This window comes from Lepidochelys kempii, chromosome 8 (assembly GCF_965140265.1).
Source record: "Lepidochelys kempii isolate rLepKem1 chromosome 8, rLepKem1.hap2, whole genome shotgun sequence".
Taxonomy (NCBI): domain Eukaryota; kingdom Metazoa; phylum Chordata; order Testudines; family Cheloniidae; genus Lepidochelys; species Lepidochelys kempii.
This window is the reverse complement of record NC_133263.1, coordinates 106278379-106299486: the sequence shown is the minus strand read 5'-3', so window position 1 is coordinate 106299486 and position 21108 is coordinate 106278379. Positions and strand designations below refer to the sequence as shown.

The 21108-nt window shown below is 55.6% G+C and overlaps 1 protein-coding gene across 4 annotated transcripts in view; it reads right to left on the bottom strand.

Moving 5' to 3' along the window:
• ERI3 (ERI1 exoribonuclease family member 3) overlaps positions 1 to 21108 on the bottom strand; it is a 247253-nt gene that overhangs the window by 78778 nt on the left and 147367 nt on the right. For all 4 annotated transcript variants that reach the window (XM_073357948.1, XM_073357949.1, XM_073357951.1 and 1 more), the window contains exon 7: positions 6234 to 6333. In XM_073357948.1, the coding sequence (XP_073214049.1) occupies positions 6234 to 6333 (100 nt within the window). The remainder of the gene's footprint in view (positions 1 to 6233; positions 6334 to 21108) is intronic.

The window sequence follows — 21108 nt, the reverse complement described above, 5'->3', positions numbered from 1 at the left end:
GGGACCATCTGAGCTGGGGCTGTGGGTTCAGCTAGCCGGAGACAGACATCCCGTGTCCACTGCTGTTCCTCTGCAGGAGCAGAAAGTGCAGATCACAGGCCTTCCCTCTGGCAGGGCCCCCGCCATGCGGCAGGTATCAGTACCTCAGCCTCTCCACTCCAGTCTCAGGGAGGCCAGCAGCCGCGCCCCCACGTGCCAGATGAGGCAGCGGAGGTGCAGGCAGGGGAGGGGACTTGCCCAAGGACACGCAGCAGCAGCAGAGCTGGGAAGAGACACTGGACCAGGCTCCCACCCTTCTGAAGGGAGGTGGCAAGGGGAGTGGGAAGAGAGGAGGGATCCAGCCCAGAGAGGCTGGTAAAACGCCTTCTCGGCCTGCAGGAAATGAACAAAGCTCTCCAGGAAGGGACGCAGTGGAGTGGGTGGGCCGGGGGAAGGAAGGCAGGAGCTGGGTCCCGCGGACAGCTGGATAGAGGCAGATGGAGGCACGGGCAATGGAACGTTATCAGCCAATGCAGCCCGCGTCGTGGACTTGCAGAACAGTAGCATCTGCCGTGAGACGAGCTGGGACAAAGCCACAGGGGTGTCTCTCCTCCCGCACTGGCCACCCGCTGAGGCCACACAGCGCTGGACCGTCGCGGGGATCCTCCACCATCACGCCCAGCCAGCTGGTGGCTCTAGCTCATGGCCTCCCAAGTATGAGACTCTGCAGAGCTGGACGCAGCTTGCAGTCACCAGGAAGCCGCCTCCGTGCAGTGGCAAATGTGCCCGGTGAGCGGACCAGTGGCCATTTGGTAATCACCGCTGTAATCATCAGCGTTACGCCGCTGCCCTAAGGGAAAGCTCCCGTTCCATCACTCCGACTCGGGATCCAGAATCCCAGCATGGACATGCCCAGATTTATCATGTGCCCTCTCAAAAGGTGCTTTCTGCCCTTGCCGGGAATGGATGCTTGTTTAACGCTTGACCGAGACCAAGTCAGTCACCGCGGCGGCTGTATTTACAGCCATTCTCATGAGTCATTTTCACCGCTCGCAGGAAAACACAGAGCAGTTTAATTCCTTTTCCTCTGTCCTTAGGTTGGCTCCTGTTTCGCTGAGACCCTCTTTGTCCCCTTTGGCCTCCCCTGGACGTCCCCAGGGATTGTGGGCACCGAGCCCCGCTCAGCGCTGCCAGTGTGTCTCCACAGCACGAAGCTGTACGAAGTGCTCGAGTACAACGATGGCTTTTGCCACCGCTTCTCCCTGAATGGGGGTCTCCAGCAGCCCTGGGGACAACACTCTGCTCTGCACCCAACCAGGGGAACCACGCACAGGTCCCTCTGACCGGCGCTCGCCCACCCCGCCGCAGCCGGCCCTCCCTACGGGACACTAGCTTGCCAAGGTTGGCTTCGTAAACCAAAGCTGTTTGAGTTACACGATGAGCAAACATCAGCTCAAAGGTGAGCAACGCCTAGGCTACTGCGCTGTATCGCTCTTCGAATGCAAACCTCCCCCTAGAGTCCAGACCGTTCTAGACCCAATTACAGCGTGTGGCCCGTTTGCGAGTTCAGCGCCGCGTGTGCGCGTTTAAGCACGATCACTTGCACACACAGGCAAGATTATTACAGTCGCTTACACTGTTGTTGCCTCAACCAAACCAGGGCCCTCTGTTGTGCTTGGCGCTGTACGTACGTACACACACAACAGTGACATACCCTGCGCCACACAGCTTACAAACCAAACTCAGCTTCCGCGTACTGGACCCAGGTGCAAAAGCAATGGGGTTCTGCCCACGTACTTTCTACCGCACGTACATGCCCGTGCTATTGCCTTTGCAAGTGGCTGCATGCACAAAACCACGCAGACAGGAAGAGAGGACGGGCGAGGCCCTCTGTGTCCAGGGGTGGCCTGTAGCAAGCTTTTACAGCCAGACCATCAACCCTGGGCCAGACAGGGACGTTCCCTCCCTTTGGTCCCTTTCCTGGGTCTGCAGGAGGGGTTCTTTGGTCCCCACTCTCCAGAGCAGGATCCTCCTGTCCAGCTGACTCTGGGGGAAAGAGACCTTCCTCCTTGGCATTTCCCCCTTTCTTTACCCAGCTGCCCACTCCCCTCCTCCAAAGCAACTGCAAGGGGCACCATGGCTCAGACCCAGAAGATGGCCACATGACTCTCTGGGGCCATAAAATGCTTCACAAGCCCTTGGCAGTAGGACGGCAGCTAGCTTCCTCCAGGTGTGGAGCCCCATTGCCAGTTCAGTGTGTGAGACTCCAGCTTTGCAACTTCCTTTTGTGTATGTTTAGCCGCACTTCCCACGTAACAAGGCTCAGAGACCCAGAGCTTCACCCCAACCCACACAGAACCACTTCCCCCTCTGCAGAAGACACTTCCAGAGTTACCCTTTCTTTATGATTTCCAGGGCCAGACCGGGCAAGGCGCTGAGTGCCCTTAACTCCCGTCGGCTGCAAGTGGGGCAGAGTGGAGAAAGCCCTGCAGCGAGCAGGATCAGGCCCAGGATAGACAGGACTCTGCTGTGTTGTGCAGGTTTCAGTTGGCCCAGCAAGTCTCCAAATAATTGGAAAACAAAACAACATGGAATTAATTGGGAAATAGGTACCACTGAGAGGGCAAAATTCCCTGCTGTTTGCGTGCAAGAAAGTGGCAATTCACTACAATTTTCTTGTCAGCTCTGAAACAAATCGTCCATGTTGCAAACCTCTGGAAAACTGGGCCTGAGGTCTTAGCAGAACTGCCAGCCCCCTGACGGGATCCCCCCAGAAACACGGCTCCAAGAAAGGGGGCTGCGTTCGGGAGCTGCTCTTTTATTCTAGACGGAAATTCAACGAGGGCTAAAAGGCAGGTTTTAGCACATGCAGGAGACCCCCTGTCACCGGGCCATCTCAGCAGGGGGAGATTCCACACGCCAGTGCCCACGGGAGCAGGTCTTAGGAGAGTGTCTGATGCCGAGACGCACGTACTCCGCGAGCACGCCAGAGATCGCTGCGGAGTGAGATGACGGGCGAGCCAACCGCGCGGGGGAGAGTTGCCCGAGAGGCCTTGGGAAGGACGGTGCAGCACGCTCAGCATCTCGTCAGGGTTGCAGGGCACCAGAGCATCTCAGCTGCCACGCACACAGCAGGGTGAAGTGTTGCAGAGTACAGCAGTACTGCAGGCCAAGCTTTCAGCTGGGACAGGTCAATTTGGGTGCCTGGCTGGAGATGGGCTGCAGCTGAGACTCCCTACAGTGCTGAGCCCCAAACCCCCTCGCGGTGTCTCCAGTTACGTGCCCAAGGACGGAGGCTCCCACAATCATGAGCCGCATCTGCAGACCCTGGCCCAGAGCTGGTGCGCTCTCCATGACGGGTCTCTCGCTAGAGAGAGGGCAGGAAACGTCCGTGTCCAACACCCACGGGGGCTTCGTCAGCGAGCAGTTGTGGTGCTAACACATACAAAACCAGGGGGGTCCCTTTCTGAGTCTCCCCCATCCTGAGCACCGCAGGCACCAGCCCACCCTGTCCCGGCTCCCCCACAGACCCTTGGGATAAGTTGGGAAGCTCAAGACTGAACCTATTTCCTTAATCCAAAAGTGCCCCCCACGCACTCCCGCCCCCTCCAGGGCGACGGGGGAAGGGGACCGCGCGCTCCCGCCCCCTCCAGGGCGACGGGGGAAGGGGTGGCTGTGTGTGACAAGGGCCCCACACCAGGAGGCCTGGAACTCGAGGGAGCGAGCGACCCCTAGCTGCAAATCTGAGAACTGAGTCTAGCTGCCCCCCGGTATCGCATGCAGGCGCAGCCTAGAAGGACTACGCAACCCAGCACCGCAGTCTCTCGTGAGCTGAAGGGCCAGGCCCTGTTGCATGCTGGGACTTGTAGTCTCCACAGTCCGCACCACCCTGCATAAAGATATGGGGGGCACAGACCTTGCTGGAAGACTCCCAGCTGCACCATGGCCAGCAGCTGCTCTCTCACTGCACCCCACTGGGGGTTGCGATGCGCGGCTTGTCGGCCGCCCCCAGCACCCCCCTTCCAGCAGCAGCTCTTCAGAAAAGGAGTAATTTATTCAGCTGAGCCCGCAGTGCCGAGGGCAAGGCCTGCGCCAGCATGAGCAGCGTGGGGATTGAACTCCCCCAGCAGGGACACGGACAACTCCACAAAGGCCTTGGAGAGGCCACCATGGCTGGATGAGGACACCGAGCCGTCCTCTCTGGGGCACCACCTTACTGTGCCGCGAGAACTGCCTTTCTGACTGCGACCCGACCCCCGGCACAGCAGCCCTGGGACCCCAAACGCATCACGGCAGCCCCGGCTCTGAGAAGGCACCACGGCTGCGTTTCATCCCCACGCTGGCTGTCTCCAGGCACTGGGCCTGCGTGTCACGCCAGACCCCACAGCAGCAGCCTGTGCTCCCACCTGGAGGCTGCTTCGCTGAAACGAGATGCAAAACCCTCCTGAAGGCCGGGGAAAATAAAGAACAGAGCCATTAGGGGGAGGAGGAGAATAAACAACCGTCTTTCTAAACGATTCATCAGGGCAGACAAATACGTTGGCCAGCTAATGATGCTCTGATAAATGCAGGCAGTAATTAAAGGCAAAGACAGATGATATTCCAGGGGTGTTCGGAGCTTTCTCCAGGAAAGAGGAGACAGCAGACAAACAGCCCCCTCTCGGGAAATGTGACAAGAAGGAGCCACGCACTCACAGTTGGCTGCGACCCCTCACTCAGAGGAGCCGAACTCGAGCGGGTTGTCACCAGAGCCCCATATTCTGCAGGTCCATCCCCACCCCACGCACTTGTCACACGAATGTGCTACCGGGCAAGGAAGCAAATTTTAATGCTCCCTCCGTCAATAATGCAACCAGATCCATAGTTCAAAAGGAGCCTGCTAATTAAAAGCTGGTGAGCTTTAAATAATTCATCTCCTTAACTTGGATTGATTGGAGAGTTTAGTGGTTAGAGCCTTGAAACAATATTAAACAGCCTCCTCCAGGCTTCGGGAGCAGGTGACTTTTCCAACTCAATCTCAGACCCTTGCCAATGGAGACATGGGGGCAGGGCCCAGGAACCTGCTGCATCTTTCAAAGATGGGGGATCAGGGCAACAGGCTGCTGGGGTAAGTGAGACGCTGCTACCACTGGTCATGCAGAATTCTTCTGTACAGCTCTGTCAGTGGGCTGGGCTAGCCCTGGGGCCCCCACCCCTCAATCCCGACCCACAGCCCTGGGCTCCCACAGCAGGCCAGCCCCTCCTGCAGTCCCCTGCTAGCCCAGCACTAGGTTCTCCCCACACACAGCTCTGCCAATACCCCTTAATCCCGACCCCACAGTCCCCTCCACCCAGCCCAGCCGGTGCCCCTCACTCCCAACCTGCAGCCCCTTGCTGTCCCAGCTCTGGGCTCCCCCCCCACAGCAAGGCCGCTGCCCCTCCAGCCCGACCTACGGACCCGTCCCCCCTGCTATTCCAGGCATGGCCTCATGCATGGCTTTCCCATGCACCTCAGCCCTGCCGTGCTCCCTGATCCCCTTCTGAGTGCGAGCTGCCAGGCCCACTGAACTGCGGTTCTGTTCTGTCCACTGGGAAGCAAGTGCCCGACTACGAAACTCATCATGCACACGAGCTAACCAGGGAACAAATCAGCTCAATTCCCCAGCCAGGCGGCTGTTCCCCCAGGCTCTGTAACGCAGCTGCCTCCTGCTTCCCAATTCCATGGCAAGTCTCGCAGTGCCGGCCGAACGGCAGCGCCAACCCGATGTGGCACCGAGCTGCCATTCGCTGGGAGAGCACAGACACTGAGATGACGCGCCGAGCCAGGGCCCAGCATGACTCCAGCATCCAGTCCCCAGCCTGGGGCGCTGTGGGGATCAGGAGCGGATCAAAGCCCAAGCGATTTTGCCGGGGGAAGGTAACAGATGGGCCAAACCCTCGAGTCAGTGCCCGTGCCGGAGATGCAGCGTAGGGGGCCCCCAGTGGACGGAGGGGAGTTGGCACAGGCCACACATTGGCACATGGGCAGCAGCTCGCGTTCTGAAGTGGTTGAGGAGCCCCAATGGGGTGGAGGGCGCACATCCTCCCTGGCCTAGGTTTAAAGTTACCCCGGAGCCCTTTAACAAGGGCTTCAGAGACAGCAGCGTCCCAGCCCCGAGTGCACCAAACCTCCCAACCCGCTGCAAGAAACAGCCCACGCGACTGGCAGGCTCCTGCAGCCCCTGGAGTACAGCAGGGCTGGTGTGGCCCCCGCGAGCCCCGCATGCGTCACTCACCTATCCCGCTGTGAGGCCTCCCTATGTGCTGCAGGTTGAGTCCTTTGTTCATGTCTAAGAGCCCGTTCTTCGGCCAGCTCCCCATGGCGAAGCTGTAGGCCTAAAAGAGAGAGAGCAGGGGTTAGCTTGCCGTGCGGCTGGCAAGTGCTTTCTGCCTGGGAGCAGCATCCGCCGGCCCCTTTGCCATGGCTCTGGAGTGCACAGTTGGGGCTCTAGAATCCTCGACTATCAGGGTTGGAAGGGACCTCAGGAGGTCATCTAGTGCCACCCCCTGCTCGAAGCAGGATCAATCCCCAACTAACTCATCCCAGCCAGGGCTTTGTCAAGCCGGGCCTTAAAAACCTCTAAGGAAGGCGATTCCACCACCCTCCTAGGTAATGCATTCTAGTATTTCACCACCTTCCTAGTGAAAAAGTTTTTCCTAAACCTCCCCCACTGCAACTTGAGACCATTACTCCTTGTTCTGTCATCTGCTACCACTGAGAACAGCCGAGCTCCATCCTCTTTGGAACCTCCTTTCAGGTAGTTGAAAGCAGCTATCAAATCCCCCCTCATTCTTCTCTTCCGCAGACTAAACAATCCCAGTTCCCTCAGCCTCTCCTCATAAGTCATGTGTTCCAGACCCCTAATCATTTTGGTTGCCCTCCGCTGGACTCTTTCCAATTTTTCCACATCCTTCTTGTAGTTTGGGGCCCAAAACTGGACACAGTACTCCAGATGAGGCCTCACCAATGTCAAATAGAGGGGAATGATCACGTCCCTCGATCTGCTGGCAATGCCCCTACATATACATCCTAAAACGCCATTGGCCTTCTTGGCAACAAGGGCACACTGTTGACTCCTATCCAGCTTCTCGTCCACTGTCACCCCTAGGTCCTTTTCTGCAGAACTGCTGCCGAGCCATTCGGTCCCTAGTCTGTAGCAGTGCATTGGGTTCTTCCGTCCTAAGTGCAGGACTCTACACTTGTCCTTGTTGAACCTCATCAGATTTCTTTTGGCCCAATCCCCTAATTTGTCTAGGGCCCTCTGTATCCTATCCCTACCCTCCAGCGTATCTATCACTCCTCCCAGTTTAGTGTCGTCTGCAAACTTGCTGAGAGTGCAATCCACACCATCCTCCAGATCATTAATGAAGATATTGAACAAAACCGGAACACTCCCAGTTCTTTGTTTTCTCACAACAGCTATCCTGAGTCTCTAGCAGGCGCAGGGTGGACACCCCCCTGTTACAGCCACCCCAAAGCTCTGGTCTAATCCCAACAAGATCGCTCCACGTTTCAGACACCCACCCAGCCACTGCCCTGCGCCAGCCATGGGAACACCCAGCACCGATCCAGCGCTTTCCACCATCTCAGGACCGTCGACATTCAGAATCTCCATCGCCCACCAGCGTCCGCAGAGCCCCCCCAGCCCTGCCATGGCGTGTGCCCAGCCCCACAACGTTCAGGGCCTCCAGAAATAAAGGGATAACAACAATGAATCATGGTCTCTAGCCATCAGCCCCAGAAGTGCCAGGGCCTGCCCTATGCCATCCTGCCTCAGAGCAGGGAGGAAGACCCCCAGAGCAGACAGTTCTGCAATAGCCACTGGATTGGGGAGGGTCTCTGTTCGGACAGTCACTCATTCCTCCCCACAGCCTCCGAGGGCACACTGCCTGCGGCTCTGATGGCACTAGGGCTGCACCCAGTCTCTGTCCGGCCAGGTGACATGCTCGGCAGCGGGGAGCTCGGTGGGTGGCACACTCGGGCACGTTACCGGGCTGAGAGCCCATACCCCAGTCCCGTTCTTCTGCCCTGCACACAGCAGCTGCCTGTGGGCTCGTCAGTGAGTCTCCTGCTGGAATCTGCAAGAATCCCAGGAGATTTGTCCCCCTTTGGCTGACAGGCTCCCAGTCTGTGCAAAGGGAGTAGGGGGCCATGGACGGAGAACAGCTGGGGAGCACTGTCACACTAGAGATGCAGCAGGGAATTATGGGCTTTAGGCTCGAGAGGGCAGGAAGAAGCCTAGAGCCCATGATACACCTCCAGTGAATGTCCCCCTATGCTCCCCACACCCTTTCACACAGGGTCCCCCCCCCACACACTTCTCTGAGCACGTGTTTAGCCATTAAAACCAGTTTGTCCCCATGGCTCCCCTGAGGCAACGGGGGAGGGGGACACCCAGTGCCAGCCACCCCCGCGCATAGAAAAAGGACAAAAATCGAGAACAAAGGCAGCGAGACTGGGAAGCTGCAGTGCTGCGTTACAGGCACCAGGGGGTGCTGTGCAAGGCTACACACAACTGCAGCTGGCTGGGCCTGAGCCCAGATCCCCCCCTCTCCCCCCCCGCCGGGGGACCCAGCAGCTGGACCCTCCATGCTGCACCTCAGGGCTTGCCACGGCTCTCACCAGCACGGGATCCCCGGTTTGCCCATTGGCACCTGACTAGCCTCCCCCAGTCCGGGAGGCCCATCCCGCCGGTCTGCCTCACCCTCGGGCGGGGGTTTACACTGCTGGCAGGCTATGCGGGAGGCTGAGGGGCCTGAACCCCAAGCAGCTCACAGCGCTAGGGGTATAAAGGCCAGATCCACACAAGGACTTAGGCACCTAACACCCCTGGGATCCTGCAAACCCTGCCTGGCTCCCACCCGGCTCTGCAGGCGCCTACACCCCTTTGCACCCATCTGTTCACGGTGGCCCGGAAGGTGGGCTCTGAGCACACCCACCAGAGCAGCCCCCCAAAGCCTCGCGCTTTGGGCCCAGTGGGAGCACGCTCACTTGCGGTGTGAGAGAGCAGAGGGGAAGGAGCAGAAGCAGTTTGAACAGGGACCTGCCACCATCAGCAGGGAGCTCTGAGCGAGTCTGACCCGGGCCACCCTCAGCCTCTCCACCGTGTATAAATAATGCAAGAGCCAGTGGAGCCGGGGGACTGGACCCGGGGCTCAGGTGCCTATGTGTGCTCTCTGGCCCAAAGGCTGTCCCCCTGCCAGCTCCCCATTCCCACCGGCCAGGAGCTCTGCCAACCTACCTTCCCATCGGGCAGTTCTGCTCCCCAGGGGCAATGCCGGACCACAGGGCAGAACTCCCCTGGGGCAGAAGGGTCCGGTTCCAGTTCTGCTCCCCCTGCCAGAGGGACCCTGGCACAACAAGGGACTCTGCACCTGCCCCAGACACACTGCACAACACGGGCCTTACCATCCCAGGGGCGGGTGAGAACAATGAAGCCTCCCAGTGAGAGGGGCGGAGGAGAGGCTAATGAAGTTAAACCGGTAGGACAATGCAAATCTGCAAACAGCCAGGCTGAGCATCCATGTCACACACATCTATAATTACCTCCTGACAGCAGTACAGCCCCTTCATCTCACCCAACGAGACCCACGACTGCACTTGGAGCACTAGCCGCAGCACCTGGCTTAAGAACATGAGCGCAGCCAGACTCGGTCACCACAGGTCCATCTAGCCCAGTATCCTGTCTGCCAACAGTGGCCAGTGCCAGGGGCCCCAGAGGGAATGAACAGAACAGGGAATCACCCAGTGACCCATCCCCTGTCGCCCATTCCCAGCTCCTGGCAAACAGGCTAGGGCTTAGCTTCACTTCCCACCGCCCAATCTGCTGCCTCGTGAGTCGTTGTCCAGATCACGTGACCCTGGCAGCATGTCTGTCACCCCGCCTCTCACCTGCTCCCCTGCACCCCAGGACGGACCTCAGCTGTGATCCCTGACTTCCTACCTACCCCCAGTGGGGAGGAACTGAGTGGAACAGAAAGCAGAGGGCTGGAGAACGTGTGGACGCGGCTCCTGGGCAGGGGAGGGGGTGGGCATTCAGGACCACGCCTGGCTCCTTGCCCTCGACACTGAGGGGCCTGGAAAAGTGGCACTCTGACCCCAGAGGAAGGAGCCCGGCACCACACCCCCATGCTTACTAGCCCAAAGGCAGGGCCAGGTTCCAGTGAACCCAGCAGGCACCAGGCGGGCACAGAGGCACTGCCTTTAGCCAGCCCGGGGAGGGGGTGGGGGGTGTCGCAGCGACGTGCAGAAAGGAGGATCCCCCTTTCCAGGGGCTGAAGCTGCTTCAGGACCCTTACAAAATGGAAAGAACGGTCTTGGATAGCAGGCTGCCCAAATCAGACCCAGCGCTCACCCGCCATCAGCCAGCACCACGGTCCCGGTGGCACAGGGGGTATCCTAGTTCAAAAGGCCCAGTGGGTGTCATATCCCCCTTGGCACGGCGGGTACCACGTCCCCTCAGCCCAGGGACACCGTGCGCTGTGGTACGTATCCCCCTTGGCACGGTGGGTTCCATATCCCCTTCCCCATGCTACTCCAGTTTCAGTCCCCCTGCCTGGTGTTTTGCACCCTGCCTCACTGGCGTCCCAATGGCACAGTGCCAGGAGCTGGAAAAAACCCCCTCTCTCAGACTTCAGGGCCTGATGCTGAGCTGCACGGAGCACCCTGCGCAGAGGAAACTCCTGGCATCGCCAGCCGGTGGGTCACGAGATCCAACCCTGACAGGGCAGATGGCCATACATGGCCTTTGCTCAGAGAGCAGCTGGCCAGCTCAGGGCTCAGCCCGGCAGCAAGCACTGCCCCTGACTGCCTGCAGGTGCCCAGCCCTTAGGAGCAGACGAGGGACCGGGCTGGGATTTATACAATAAATTCCCCGTCCCCCCAGCAAGCAAGTGGGTGATGATCTAAATGGAGGTGGGGGAAAAGTGGGCCCAGCGAGGATTCAGAGATAAAGATACAGGTGCTAAATACAAACCCTGCCAGGCAAGCCCTGCCACCACCCCCGCCCCCTCCCTGCCACCTGCGGCTCTGCCCAGCCCCGCGCTCTCCCCAGGAGCGCCAGGCTCCTCCCCGCAAGTAGGGCCTTCGCTGGTCCTTGGGGCCTAGCGGGTTCTTGGAAGTGAATTTATTGCCAGCATATGTAACCATTCATGCTGCTCTGTTACTCCTGCCTTAGCAAAACACAGGGCTCCACAGATAATTAATAGACAACACTGCTAATCCTACTGGGAGATGATTAGCAATTAAAACTCCTAATTAAGTCTATGCATAATTCACTGAAATTACACTGTGTGTACACACGGGGAGGGTTGCTTGGCCTTCGACAAATATGCACTGATATCTTTATTGTTCATTAGATTCCCCCTGGCCCAGACCCGGCTCTATCGCTCGCAAGTCAGACTGATGCCCGTACTTCATCCCCGCCCCTCGCACCGGCTCCCTGCCAGTGGAACCGGCTCCCCCTCCTGGGCTGTCTGGAAATTGGACAATGCCCGAGATGGCCATGTTTGCAGCTCCCCAGATGTTCTCGGGCATCTTGTTTACGTAAAGCAGGGCAGATTGTTGCCTCCGTCGTTGCCACAGAGGTGCAGCCCCCAGAGACGACAGGTCTCAGCATGCAGCGTGGGCTTGGCACTTGAATTACGATGGAGCACTGCATGCTGGGAATCTGCAAGCTCCACGGGCCGCATGAGCAAGCCCGGGTCTTGTTCTAGTACTATACAAGCTGCGGTAATCGGTCCAGTGGCCATAACCTGCCTGACCACGCACGGGCAGGCTGTGCTCAGATCCTGCTCCTGGACGCGCTCTCGTCCTGCCCAAGCCCGTAGCCCCTGGGAATGCAGCAGAGGGAGCATTCTCAGCCCCAGTGGGACATGCGGGGGGGGGGGGTTCCTTTGAGCAATTAAGGTACAGCATTGATAGACTTCAGTCCTAGAGAGAGAGGGAGCTGCCATGCAGGCTTAGGAGTGACCAGTAGGGGGAGGGGAGCTGGGGGCTCCGAGAGGTGCAGAGGGAGCTTGGTGGAAGGAGATATCTGTTTGCAGTTTGATCCTGTACCTCCCAACATCCCACCTGATTCTCCAGCTGACCCCTGGGGAGCCCCAGCCTGCCCCCATCTCCTCTATCGCTGGCTCTCCACAGACCCACCTGCTCTGGATCAGCGGCAGTGTCACCGGGTGGAGGAGCTGGGAGAGAGGCAATCCCAGCTCTCCAAACCAGGCAGTATCTTCCCTTCTAGCTGGGCCTGGCTGCAGAGCCCCTGACTTGGGCAGGAGAGAGCTGCCCTCCCCTTGGGGGCTCTGCCTGGCTGGGGATGGGGAGCAGGAAGGAAAGAGGATGCTGACAACCTCTCCACAGCCTGACAGGCACGCAGAAAGCCCGGGGATGGCTGTGTTCCAAAAGCCTGCCCAGACTAGGAGAGAGGGACAACGCAGTACAGATGACACAGAAGGATTAAACCTTCCAACCCCTGAATAGGTAGAAGATGTATCTCTCTCTAGCAAGAAAACCTAACAACTCCTCTCTAGCTCCCCCCTTCTCTGCTGATAGCACCCGCTACCCTTTGGCCCCTGGCAGACCTTGGGAAGGACCTCAGCTTTTCACTGCCTACTTCATCCTTTGCAACTTCTCCTGGGTGCCTCATCACAAGGCTCCCCGCTTTGCCGCCAGGCTCGGTGTGGCACAGGTGAGCCCAGAGACCGTTCTCCACTTGGTACAACCATTTTGTCTCAACCAACTTCACGCACTGCAACCCCAGTCTCCGCACAACGGCTGGGCACGTGGAAGTCAGCCGTGGGAGGGGCACCAAGGCAAGGAACGGAACCGGAAGAGCAGAAGCCAAGGCAGGAAGTCTGCGCCACGCATCTCAGCCCTTTGGATCAGCACCAGGCACAGCACTTTGCTTTGCTAATCAAGGTCATTTGGTACAGCTGCTATACCTGAGCAAACTAGCTAAGCAGCCAGTGTGGAAGGTGGCCTGACCACTGAAGGTCAAGTGTGCACTTATGCATATTCAAAGCTGTCTGCAGGATCGATTGGGTTTTAATTGTTTTTCCTGGGGTTTTGGAAGGAACTGCCAGGGGCATTGATCAGCCCCAGACGAGACCGCTCACACTTCAGGGCTCGCAGACACTGTCACTTTGGCACAGGCAGATGGAAATGAAAGAGCAAAACCGAGAGCTGCGCACAGATAGAGCAAACAAAACATGCCACTTCCAAGAGGCAAGCTGCCCCCAGCCTGCTGGGAGCATAGCTGCCTGGAGGAGGAGGAAGAGTGCGCCAAGATGTGGGATCGGTGAATTGTATTTGAAAATAAAGTTTTTTAATTAAAATTGGCAATTCTGAGCCGCCTGCCGGCAGCAGCCACACAATCAGGAGAGAGGAGCTTTACTGTTTAATATTTAAACACAGCGTTTAATCTTTAAACAGGAAAGCTCTTCTTCTGACTGTTAACGCAAGATGGAAAGTGCTTTAAAGTCTCAGACACTGGGGCTTCCCACCCTGTCAGGGTCACACAGGAGGCCAGCTCCTGGCAGCAGCCAGGCACAAAGTACAGCTGTAAATGACACTCCTCCATGACCCAGGGTTCTAGGCCTAGCCTTCTCTGCATCACCAGTGAGATTTCAGGCAGCCTGCGGACACGCACATTTCCAGCTTGAAAAGGAACATAATAAATGTCATTGAAAAAAACCAACCCAATGTCCTCCCCTGTGTTACTAACACCACTGTAAACGCTTACACCGAAGGCATTCAAAAGCTGCAGTGGTGTCTCTTTCACTTGTTATGCTGGCTTGGACAAGGAAACCAGACTAGTAAATTTCCCTTTCTGGTTTGAGTCATTGTTACAGGGTTTGGGCTGACAACCCCATGGGAGAAAATCCCAAACACAGAACAAGTCTCCTTGGGGTTTTCCCCCCCCCCACATAAATTTTAGTTGTCAAAAGACAAAGAAAAAATTAGCAAGAACATTTTGAAATCTTTTGCTAACATGAATTTTCAAACGTTTTTAACCACTCTCTTTGAGCTGATAAAAACCCAGAAAAAATTATCTGGAAAAAAATATCTACTTCCTCTCATGTAAACATTTCCATTAATATAAAACTTTAACATTATTTTTCATTTAATGAAATCCACATTTTGGATCTGAACACCCTGACGGTGTCCCTTTACAGTCGTATTATTGTTTAATTACACATCTCTGGCACTTCATAAATAAATATGATCACAGGCCCTTGCCCGCAGGAGCTTACAGTGTAAGGTGCCCAGGTGACAGGCATGCCCTAAGAACGGCAGCAGATTAGACAGGTGGCCTGAGTCTGCAGACAGTACTCAGAATTGTACTTACCCCACTGCCCCCTAAGACACTCCTGGCAGCGAGCACTGTGCCCCGTGGGCCTGGCTGCAGCTGCAGTTTTGCCAGATAACATGGATGTTTGCTGGCACGAAGCTGCCTGCCCCCTTTGGTCAGCCCCACTGGCATCCTCCTCATTACCTCATCTGACACGGGGGCCAGGAAGGGCAAGAGACTTCAGGAAAATAAGTTTTGTGATCAGCTACATGGGAGGCTTCAGGGCTCCTGTTCTCCCAGCCAGCATTCAACAGATACAACAGCCTTGGGTGTCAGTCAGGTGAGCTAGCCATTCTCAACACTCCCTCGAATGCAGTGATCCCAAAGCATGGTGCATGCCCCAGCAGACTAGCTGGGTGAAGGGAATGTTACAGTTACACAAAGGCCTCTCAATTGTTCTCCAAATTCTCGGCTTCCATTAGTTTACAAAATGAAATCTCTAGTTTTATGGATGCAAAGAAAACATTCAAAACATGATGCAGAAGCAACTGCCTTAGTTTGCAGAGAGCCTGAAACAACAGCTCCACAGCATGAACTGTGCCATCCATCTCAGCGAGTTCCCCAATGATGCTCAACAAAGCATGGAAGAAAGTAGAAATGTCATATTATGAAGAACTACCCCAGTTCTGGCTAAGGGGAAGGGAGGGCACAAGGAAGTCACCAGAGGCGTGGATGGTGTATGAATTAGGCTGAGTAGAGCTGTAATAACACACGGTGCGGCTGCAGGCATAATTGTTTTGTTTTCCTGAAGGGGGCTCAGCTTTCTGCAGTTTGGAAAATGCTGTCTTAGCAAGCGCCGAGCTGCGGCCTGACAGCAGGTCCGGCCGCTCACGCAAGCACTGCTGCACAAGGCCAAATGCACGCACGGCTCGGTCCAAGGCACGGCAGTCAGCTGGGACGCAGCAGGGATGCGAGAAGGTCCCAGACACCGCTCTCTAGTGCAGCGACTCCTGCTGCTAGTCACAGACATGGGCTTCCCTCCCCCCTTCCCCACAAACTGACAACGCAATCTCTCTGTGCCTCAGTTTCCCCCTCTAAACAAGCTGACGATTCACCAACTGTACAGTCCGGGGGCAGGGGGAGGTGTTGTGAGGATTAGTCTCTCGTGTGCTGTGTAAGCCCTAAACATGGATACATACGCCCCACAGGGGTTTAAAACCTCCCTGTAACCACAGTGGGACTCTCCGCATAGACAGTGCAACTCGCGGGCTTAAGTGCTCTCCTGGATCAGGGCCTAAACTGGTATTTAAAAATTAAGAGAAAGAAAAATTAAAAAGCAAAGTTCTCTGAATTAAGGCAAGGAACCCAGGCATCCAGAACGGCTTTCTGTTTCTGGGAAAGCAAGTGAAAGATTGGAGGGGGGAGAGGAATTTTGGGAGGAGAAGAGTGACTAGAAAGACAATTTCAGAGCAAAGCAAACCGTGTAGGGCACAGCAGGGAATTCACCACTACCCCAAGTCAGGGAAAGAAAGGGGCTCCAACTCGGCACGTATCTCAGAGTCTCCCTGACAGTCCTACGGTGCCCTGGCCAAGCCTACGAACTAGCTGGGTCACTGATGGCTCCCCTCAGTGGTGGAGGGGCAAGAGGGATCCCTACTCAAGCATTCCCAGTGGCTAGATTTGGGGGGGAATGTCACCAGAACCACCACATTGCTCTCCTGCACCGCCCTCGACACTCACTCACTGGTCCTCGTACCAGCCAACCATATCGCCACTGCATGAATCCAAACACACACACGCCCCACCGCAAAGCTGCGTGGTTGGACCCTGGCTGGGCTTCTGCCCACCTGGCTGCAGGGAACGAGCTTTTGGGGTTTGCACCTCGACAGTTTATAAGCAGCACAGTTGTAAAGCTGACGTTCCAGAGGTCAGAGAATTCCCAGAACAGGACTCGTCAGGCTGGTGGATTGATTTAGCTGGCCTGCATAGCGCTCTATCATTTATTTATGGGCAAGTGCCCAGCACATTCTCTCACACATCAGAGTACGCCAAGATTAGCCTCCTCCTGCTTCATGTGAACAGGACATCAGCTTGCACCCTTCCAGCGTGGACTCACAAACCCTCCGCACACACCCCGCTCAGAGCCTCACTGTCTAAGTACTCTGGCCAGCTGGGGCTGACCTGCCCCAAACAGACCCCCTGACAATAACAGGAGGTGGCCCTGCTATTTATTGACAGGTGAGATGGCAAACCTGTGGGGTTTGGTGCAGAGCATGAATACAAAGTTTTCCCTGTCCTTACACCCTGCAACAACAGTAGGATCCATTCGCAGCCCTAGCTCAATCCTCATTCCCACTGTTAAATGTTCTGGTGACTCCCAAACCCATCCTCGCGGGCCTCCACTAACACCGGCCTCATATATATAGCTCCATAATAGAACAAGGATGACATTCATGGCAGCATGGTCCTCCTGCCTCAGAGCTAACGACTCTCTGGGCCGTACACGGCCAGCAGTAGTGCAAACCTCACCCTTCAGCAGGGCAGGTTCGGTCCCACTGAGAGCTAGGCAGGAAACTGAGAGAAGATTTGGGCAAATTTCTGTTTTGTCCCATAGTGTTTGTCACACTCATTTTCCTAATTTTCCACCCAACCGTTTATCATTTTTTAACTTGGTTTTTAATTTCAAATCAGAGTTTTTGAAAACAAGAATATTTCGATTCTGAAAACCCCTCCGCACAACAAAGGCGACAGTGCAAAGACAGAAAGAGGAAAAGTGATGGAACATGAGGCCACAACTTCCTTAAAAGTTTGTTGACAATTTTTAAAAATTCCAATGTTTTTGTAAAAAATTCCATTTTAGGGGAAAAACAGCAAAATGTAAACCGTTTTCTGTTTTGTTTCGTTTTAAATGCAAACCAATTCCACCTGCTGGCTCCTGCCTGGCCTGTGAGCAGGGGCCGTTCTCCAGGAGCAGGGCCTCGCCCAGGCAGGCTCTCTGACACCAAGCTGCCAACTGTCACTCACCTCTGCCACATTTCTGAGGTGTGGAAAAGGGCTGCATCTCAGACGCACAAGCTTCCTCCTGGGAACGGGCAACAGGGGATGGATCACTCGATGATTCCCTGCTCTGTTCATTCCCTCTGGCGTATCTGGCACTGGCCACTGTCGGCAGACAGGGCACTGGGCTGGATGGACCCTTGGTCTGACCCAGTCTGGCCGCTCTTATGTTCTGTGACTAGACAGCCACAGGGTGTGAGTTTTCTGGTCTTGTCAGCCTTGCCCAACATACACCAGAAGATGCATCCCCTGCAGGCCACCTATTCAGTTAGCCTCTGAGGGGTTTATATGACCGTAGATGTTGGCAGGAGAAAGCTTGTGCATCTGCAACTAAATAGGCTTTTAAAATACATCTTAAACGGTTTTCAGTCAAACTCAACTACTTCCCCAGTCAGCTCTGCAGGGCCGGGGCAGCCTTTTGCCAAGGGTCTGTGCAGCGCCCAGCACAACGGAGCCGCGATCTCAGCGACAGCCTCCGGGAGCTACTGGGATACCGAGAGGTTTCAGAGTGGCAGCCGTGTTAGTCTGTATTCGCAAAAAGAAAAGGAGGACTTGTGGCACCTTAGAGACTAACCAATTTATTTGAGCATAAGCTTTCATGAGCTAAAGTGAGCTGTAGCTCACGAAAGCTTATGCTCAAATAAATTGGTTAGTCTCTAAGGTGCCACAAGTCCTCCTTTTCTTTTTGGGATACCGAGGTTACTGCTACTAATCATTTTAAGCTCACGCCGGGTGTGGAGCTAGCAAGATGAACCCATGCAAACTCTATGACCCCTGCACTGAGCAAATCAGGGCAAGCCAGCCACCAAACAGCACTGAGGTGCTGACGTACTGACACCAAAGCCAGACCCCTCGGATTTAAGGCTGCTAGATGGGGGCTGATCCTGTGCAAATAAGAGTCAGGTAATCAATAAGTAGATCATCAACATCTGGGCTGACAACTCTTGGGCTAAATCCTCACCCCAACTGCGACTGCAAAAAGACAGGCGAGGAGAGGAGACTGGACCTTGAAAAGGAGGTTCAGTGACAAAAGGGCTCACAGGTCTCCAAGGCCGAGCAGCGTTAGCAGCCTCTGCTTTGTTGCTGTGTATGCAGGATTCTCAGGGCTTGCAGACCTAGGCTAGCTGGCAGGAGGCAGGACTTGTTCCCATCCCCAGCGTCACACAAACCCCAGCATCACCTGTCCCTTTTACGCAGTTTAGTCAGAAGTGCTGCTACATTCATGGCTTTTCAAGTATTTTAAAATCACTTACAAAAGCAGGATTAAACTATCAGAAATCCCATTTAATAGGACAAATAAAGAAATAACAATCGACTCTATCAGCCCTGCAAAGGCAGGCTTGATTCAAATAAATAAATAACTAAGAGAGGGAGGAAAAAAGGAAGGGGGGGGGGGGAATAATGTGTGTTTACTCAAGCAAAGAAAAAAATATTTAAGTGATGTAGGGGAGAAGATTGCAGTAACTAGTGAAGAATAACATCGTCTGCTTGGCTGTCAAATCACACACGAATTTCAGTAATAGATTCTCATTCTGACACTCAATTCAATTCAAAGGTGATCCTGCTTTATCCCAACACATCAAATATTAAACACTCGTATTAGCCAGGGTGTCGTCGCCTTTCCCGGCTTAGACATGGCAGAAGGGTTTTTTTCCCCCTACTTTCCTTCACTCACTCTAATATTCTCAATGTTATCTAAACATGCCTTCATACACTGGGGTTCCTTATCAATCCCATTTGGGGAGGGAGGATGAGAACTTAAAATGGTATTAGCTTGGGGGGCTTTATTATTATTATTTCCAAAGCTTTTCAATTTTGTGTGGAAAAAGCTTAGAAAAAAAGGAGGAGGGAGGGGAGGGCAGTGAGAGCGAGAGAGAGATGGAGCGAGGGAAAGTATAAGAAAGGGAAAAGCAGCCAGCAGCTCTTGTTTGACGGATGCCTTTCAACAAGGGCAGTCTAGCTTGTCAAAGCCCAGGCTCGAGATGAATTGGCATATCTATTCAGGCTGCCTCTGGATGTCATGCAATACAGTTTCATATTCCCAGATAAGGCATGATAAGCAATTGCTGCCCTGACATCAGCGCCATCCATCCCTGCCTTTCTGTGCACACGCCCGGGTGTGTGAGTACTGCGGATCTCCGCCGAGCCACTAATAAGAGGCATTTAATTTTTACAAATGCAGCGAGGAGTGGGGCCTTCGAACATGCCAGGAAACCCCCCCACCAGCACAAAGACTGTGGATGTTTAATCACTTTCTCAGGGAGCCCCGACGCGCGTGCACTCACAGATGCCGCTCAGCAGGCCCTGGGTGCACACGCCAGGCCCTGGTTGTCGGTTCCGTTCAGCATGCAGAATACAGAGCACAGCGCCAGAGTCTCCAAATGAAACGTACGTGCTAATTAAAGGTGGAGAGCGGGGAAGCACAGGATTCCCTGCCCTCTGCCAAATAAACCCACTCTCCAGCAGGCTGAGTTCCGCCCGGCTTGGCGTTAGCCTGGCGAGGGAGCTGAGGCCACAAAAGGAGAACGGACCCTTTCCCCAGCTGGTGGGAGTGCAGGGCTTGGGGCCAAGCGGGCGGGCTGTCTGCACTGCAAAACCCCAAGTCGGGATTAGGGGGAGGTGAGGGGAGAGCAGAGAAGGTGCTGAGGCTCCTGGGCTTCCACCAGCGGCCAGAGAGCACATGGGCCGACCTCACAAGTCTGCAGCATGGGCATCTCCTGCGATTCCTGGCTAGCTCTATCCCCCGTCAGCCCCAGACAGGGTCACCATAGGAGGCGCTCCCCGGCGAATCTGACAGGAGTGGGGGCAGATGGCTGCATCGCAGAGCACTCCATGCTAGGCACCTCCAACAGGGCCTCTGGGACACCAAGGGGCACTGCTGGCCAATGTTAAATGGTCACCAACCAGGCCTGTTTGTCTCTCCTCCAGTTAGGCCGAGAAGACGGATATGCTAGGGTACCTCACCTGCTCTTCGCACTGCAGGGACGGCACCAGGGCTCACTGAAAAGGCCTGGAAAGTGGGTATTTCCCCCTGGGTTCTGAAGAGAGCCAGAGCAAAAATGAGGTCATTCAAGGGGAACTACTTCTAATCCATGACATAACCCGGGCCCCTTCACCCTTCGTCAGCGCCCGACACACTGGTCACTCCGGTGTCAATGCAGGAGTGCGCCGCATGTTAACTCCTCCCCCAGAGCCAGAGATGGAGGGTGTGTGCACGCACAAGGCCTTCTCGTAGGGTCTACAAGACCAGCGGCTAGTGTGTTCTCCTCGGCAAGCGATTTTAGTATACGTCACTATCCTGACTCGGGAGGACTCGTCAGAGCCACCCAGCTTTCGACCCAACTGCCTGGGATTTTAACAGCTTAGCACAGAGCGCTAGAGCCAGGCTTGGTAAACAGGGATCCGTTGAAATGAAAGGTGTCTCCCCCCGTGGGGGTACTGAACGCTGCCTCGCTAACTCCCCCATCCAAACGTCCTACTCTGGGGTGGCTTCCCCACAGCCCCCATCTCACAGAGCTGGGGGTGCTGTGTGGAAGCATGCAGCTGGTTAAGGGGAGAAGGACACTGTCCGTTGCCAGGGTTTCATTTTCTTGCCTTACCTTTGGGCTGAAGTTGGCCGGGCTTTGCCTCAGCCTGTGGGAAGGGGGGTTCAGAGTCCGTCTGGCTGGGCAGAGTTAGGGGAAGGGTTAAGGGAGGTTGAGGAGTAGTCTCCCTACTTAAAGAATAGTGTCAAGCCTGCTTTGGCCCCCAAGGGACAGCTTTTTGC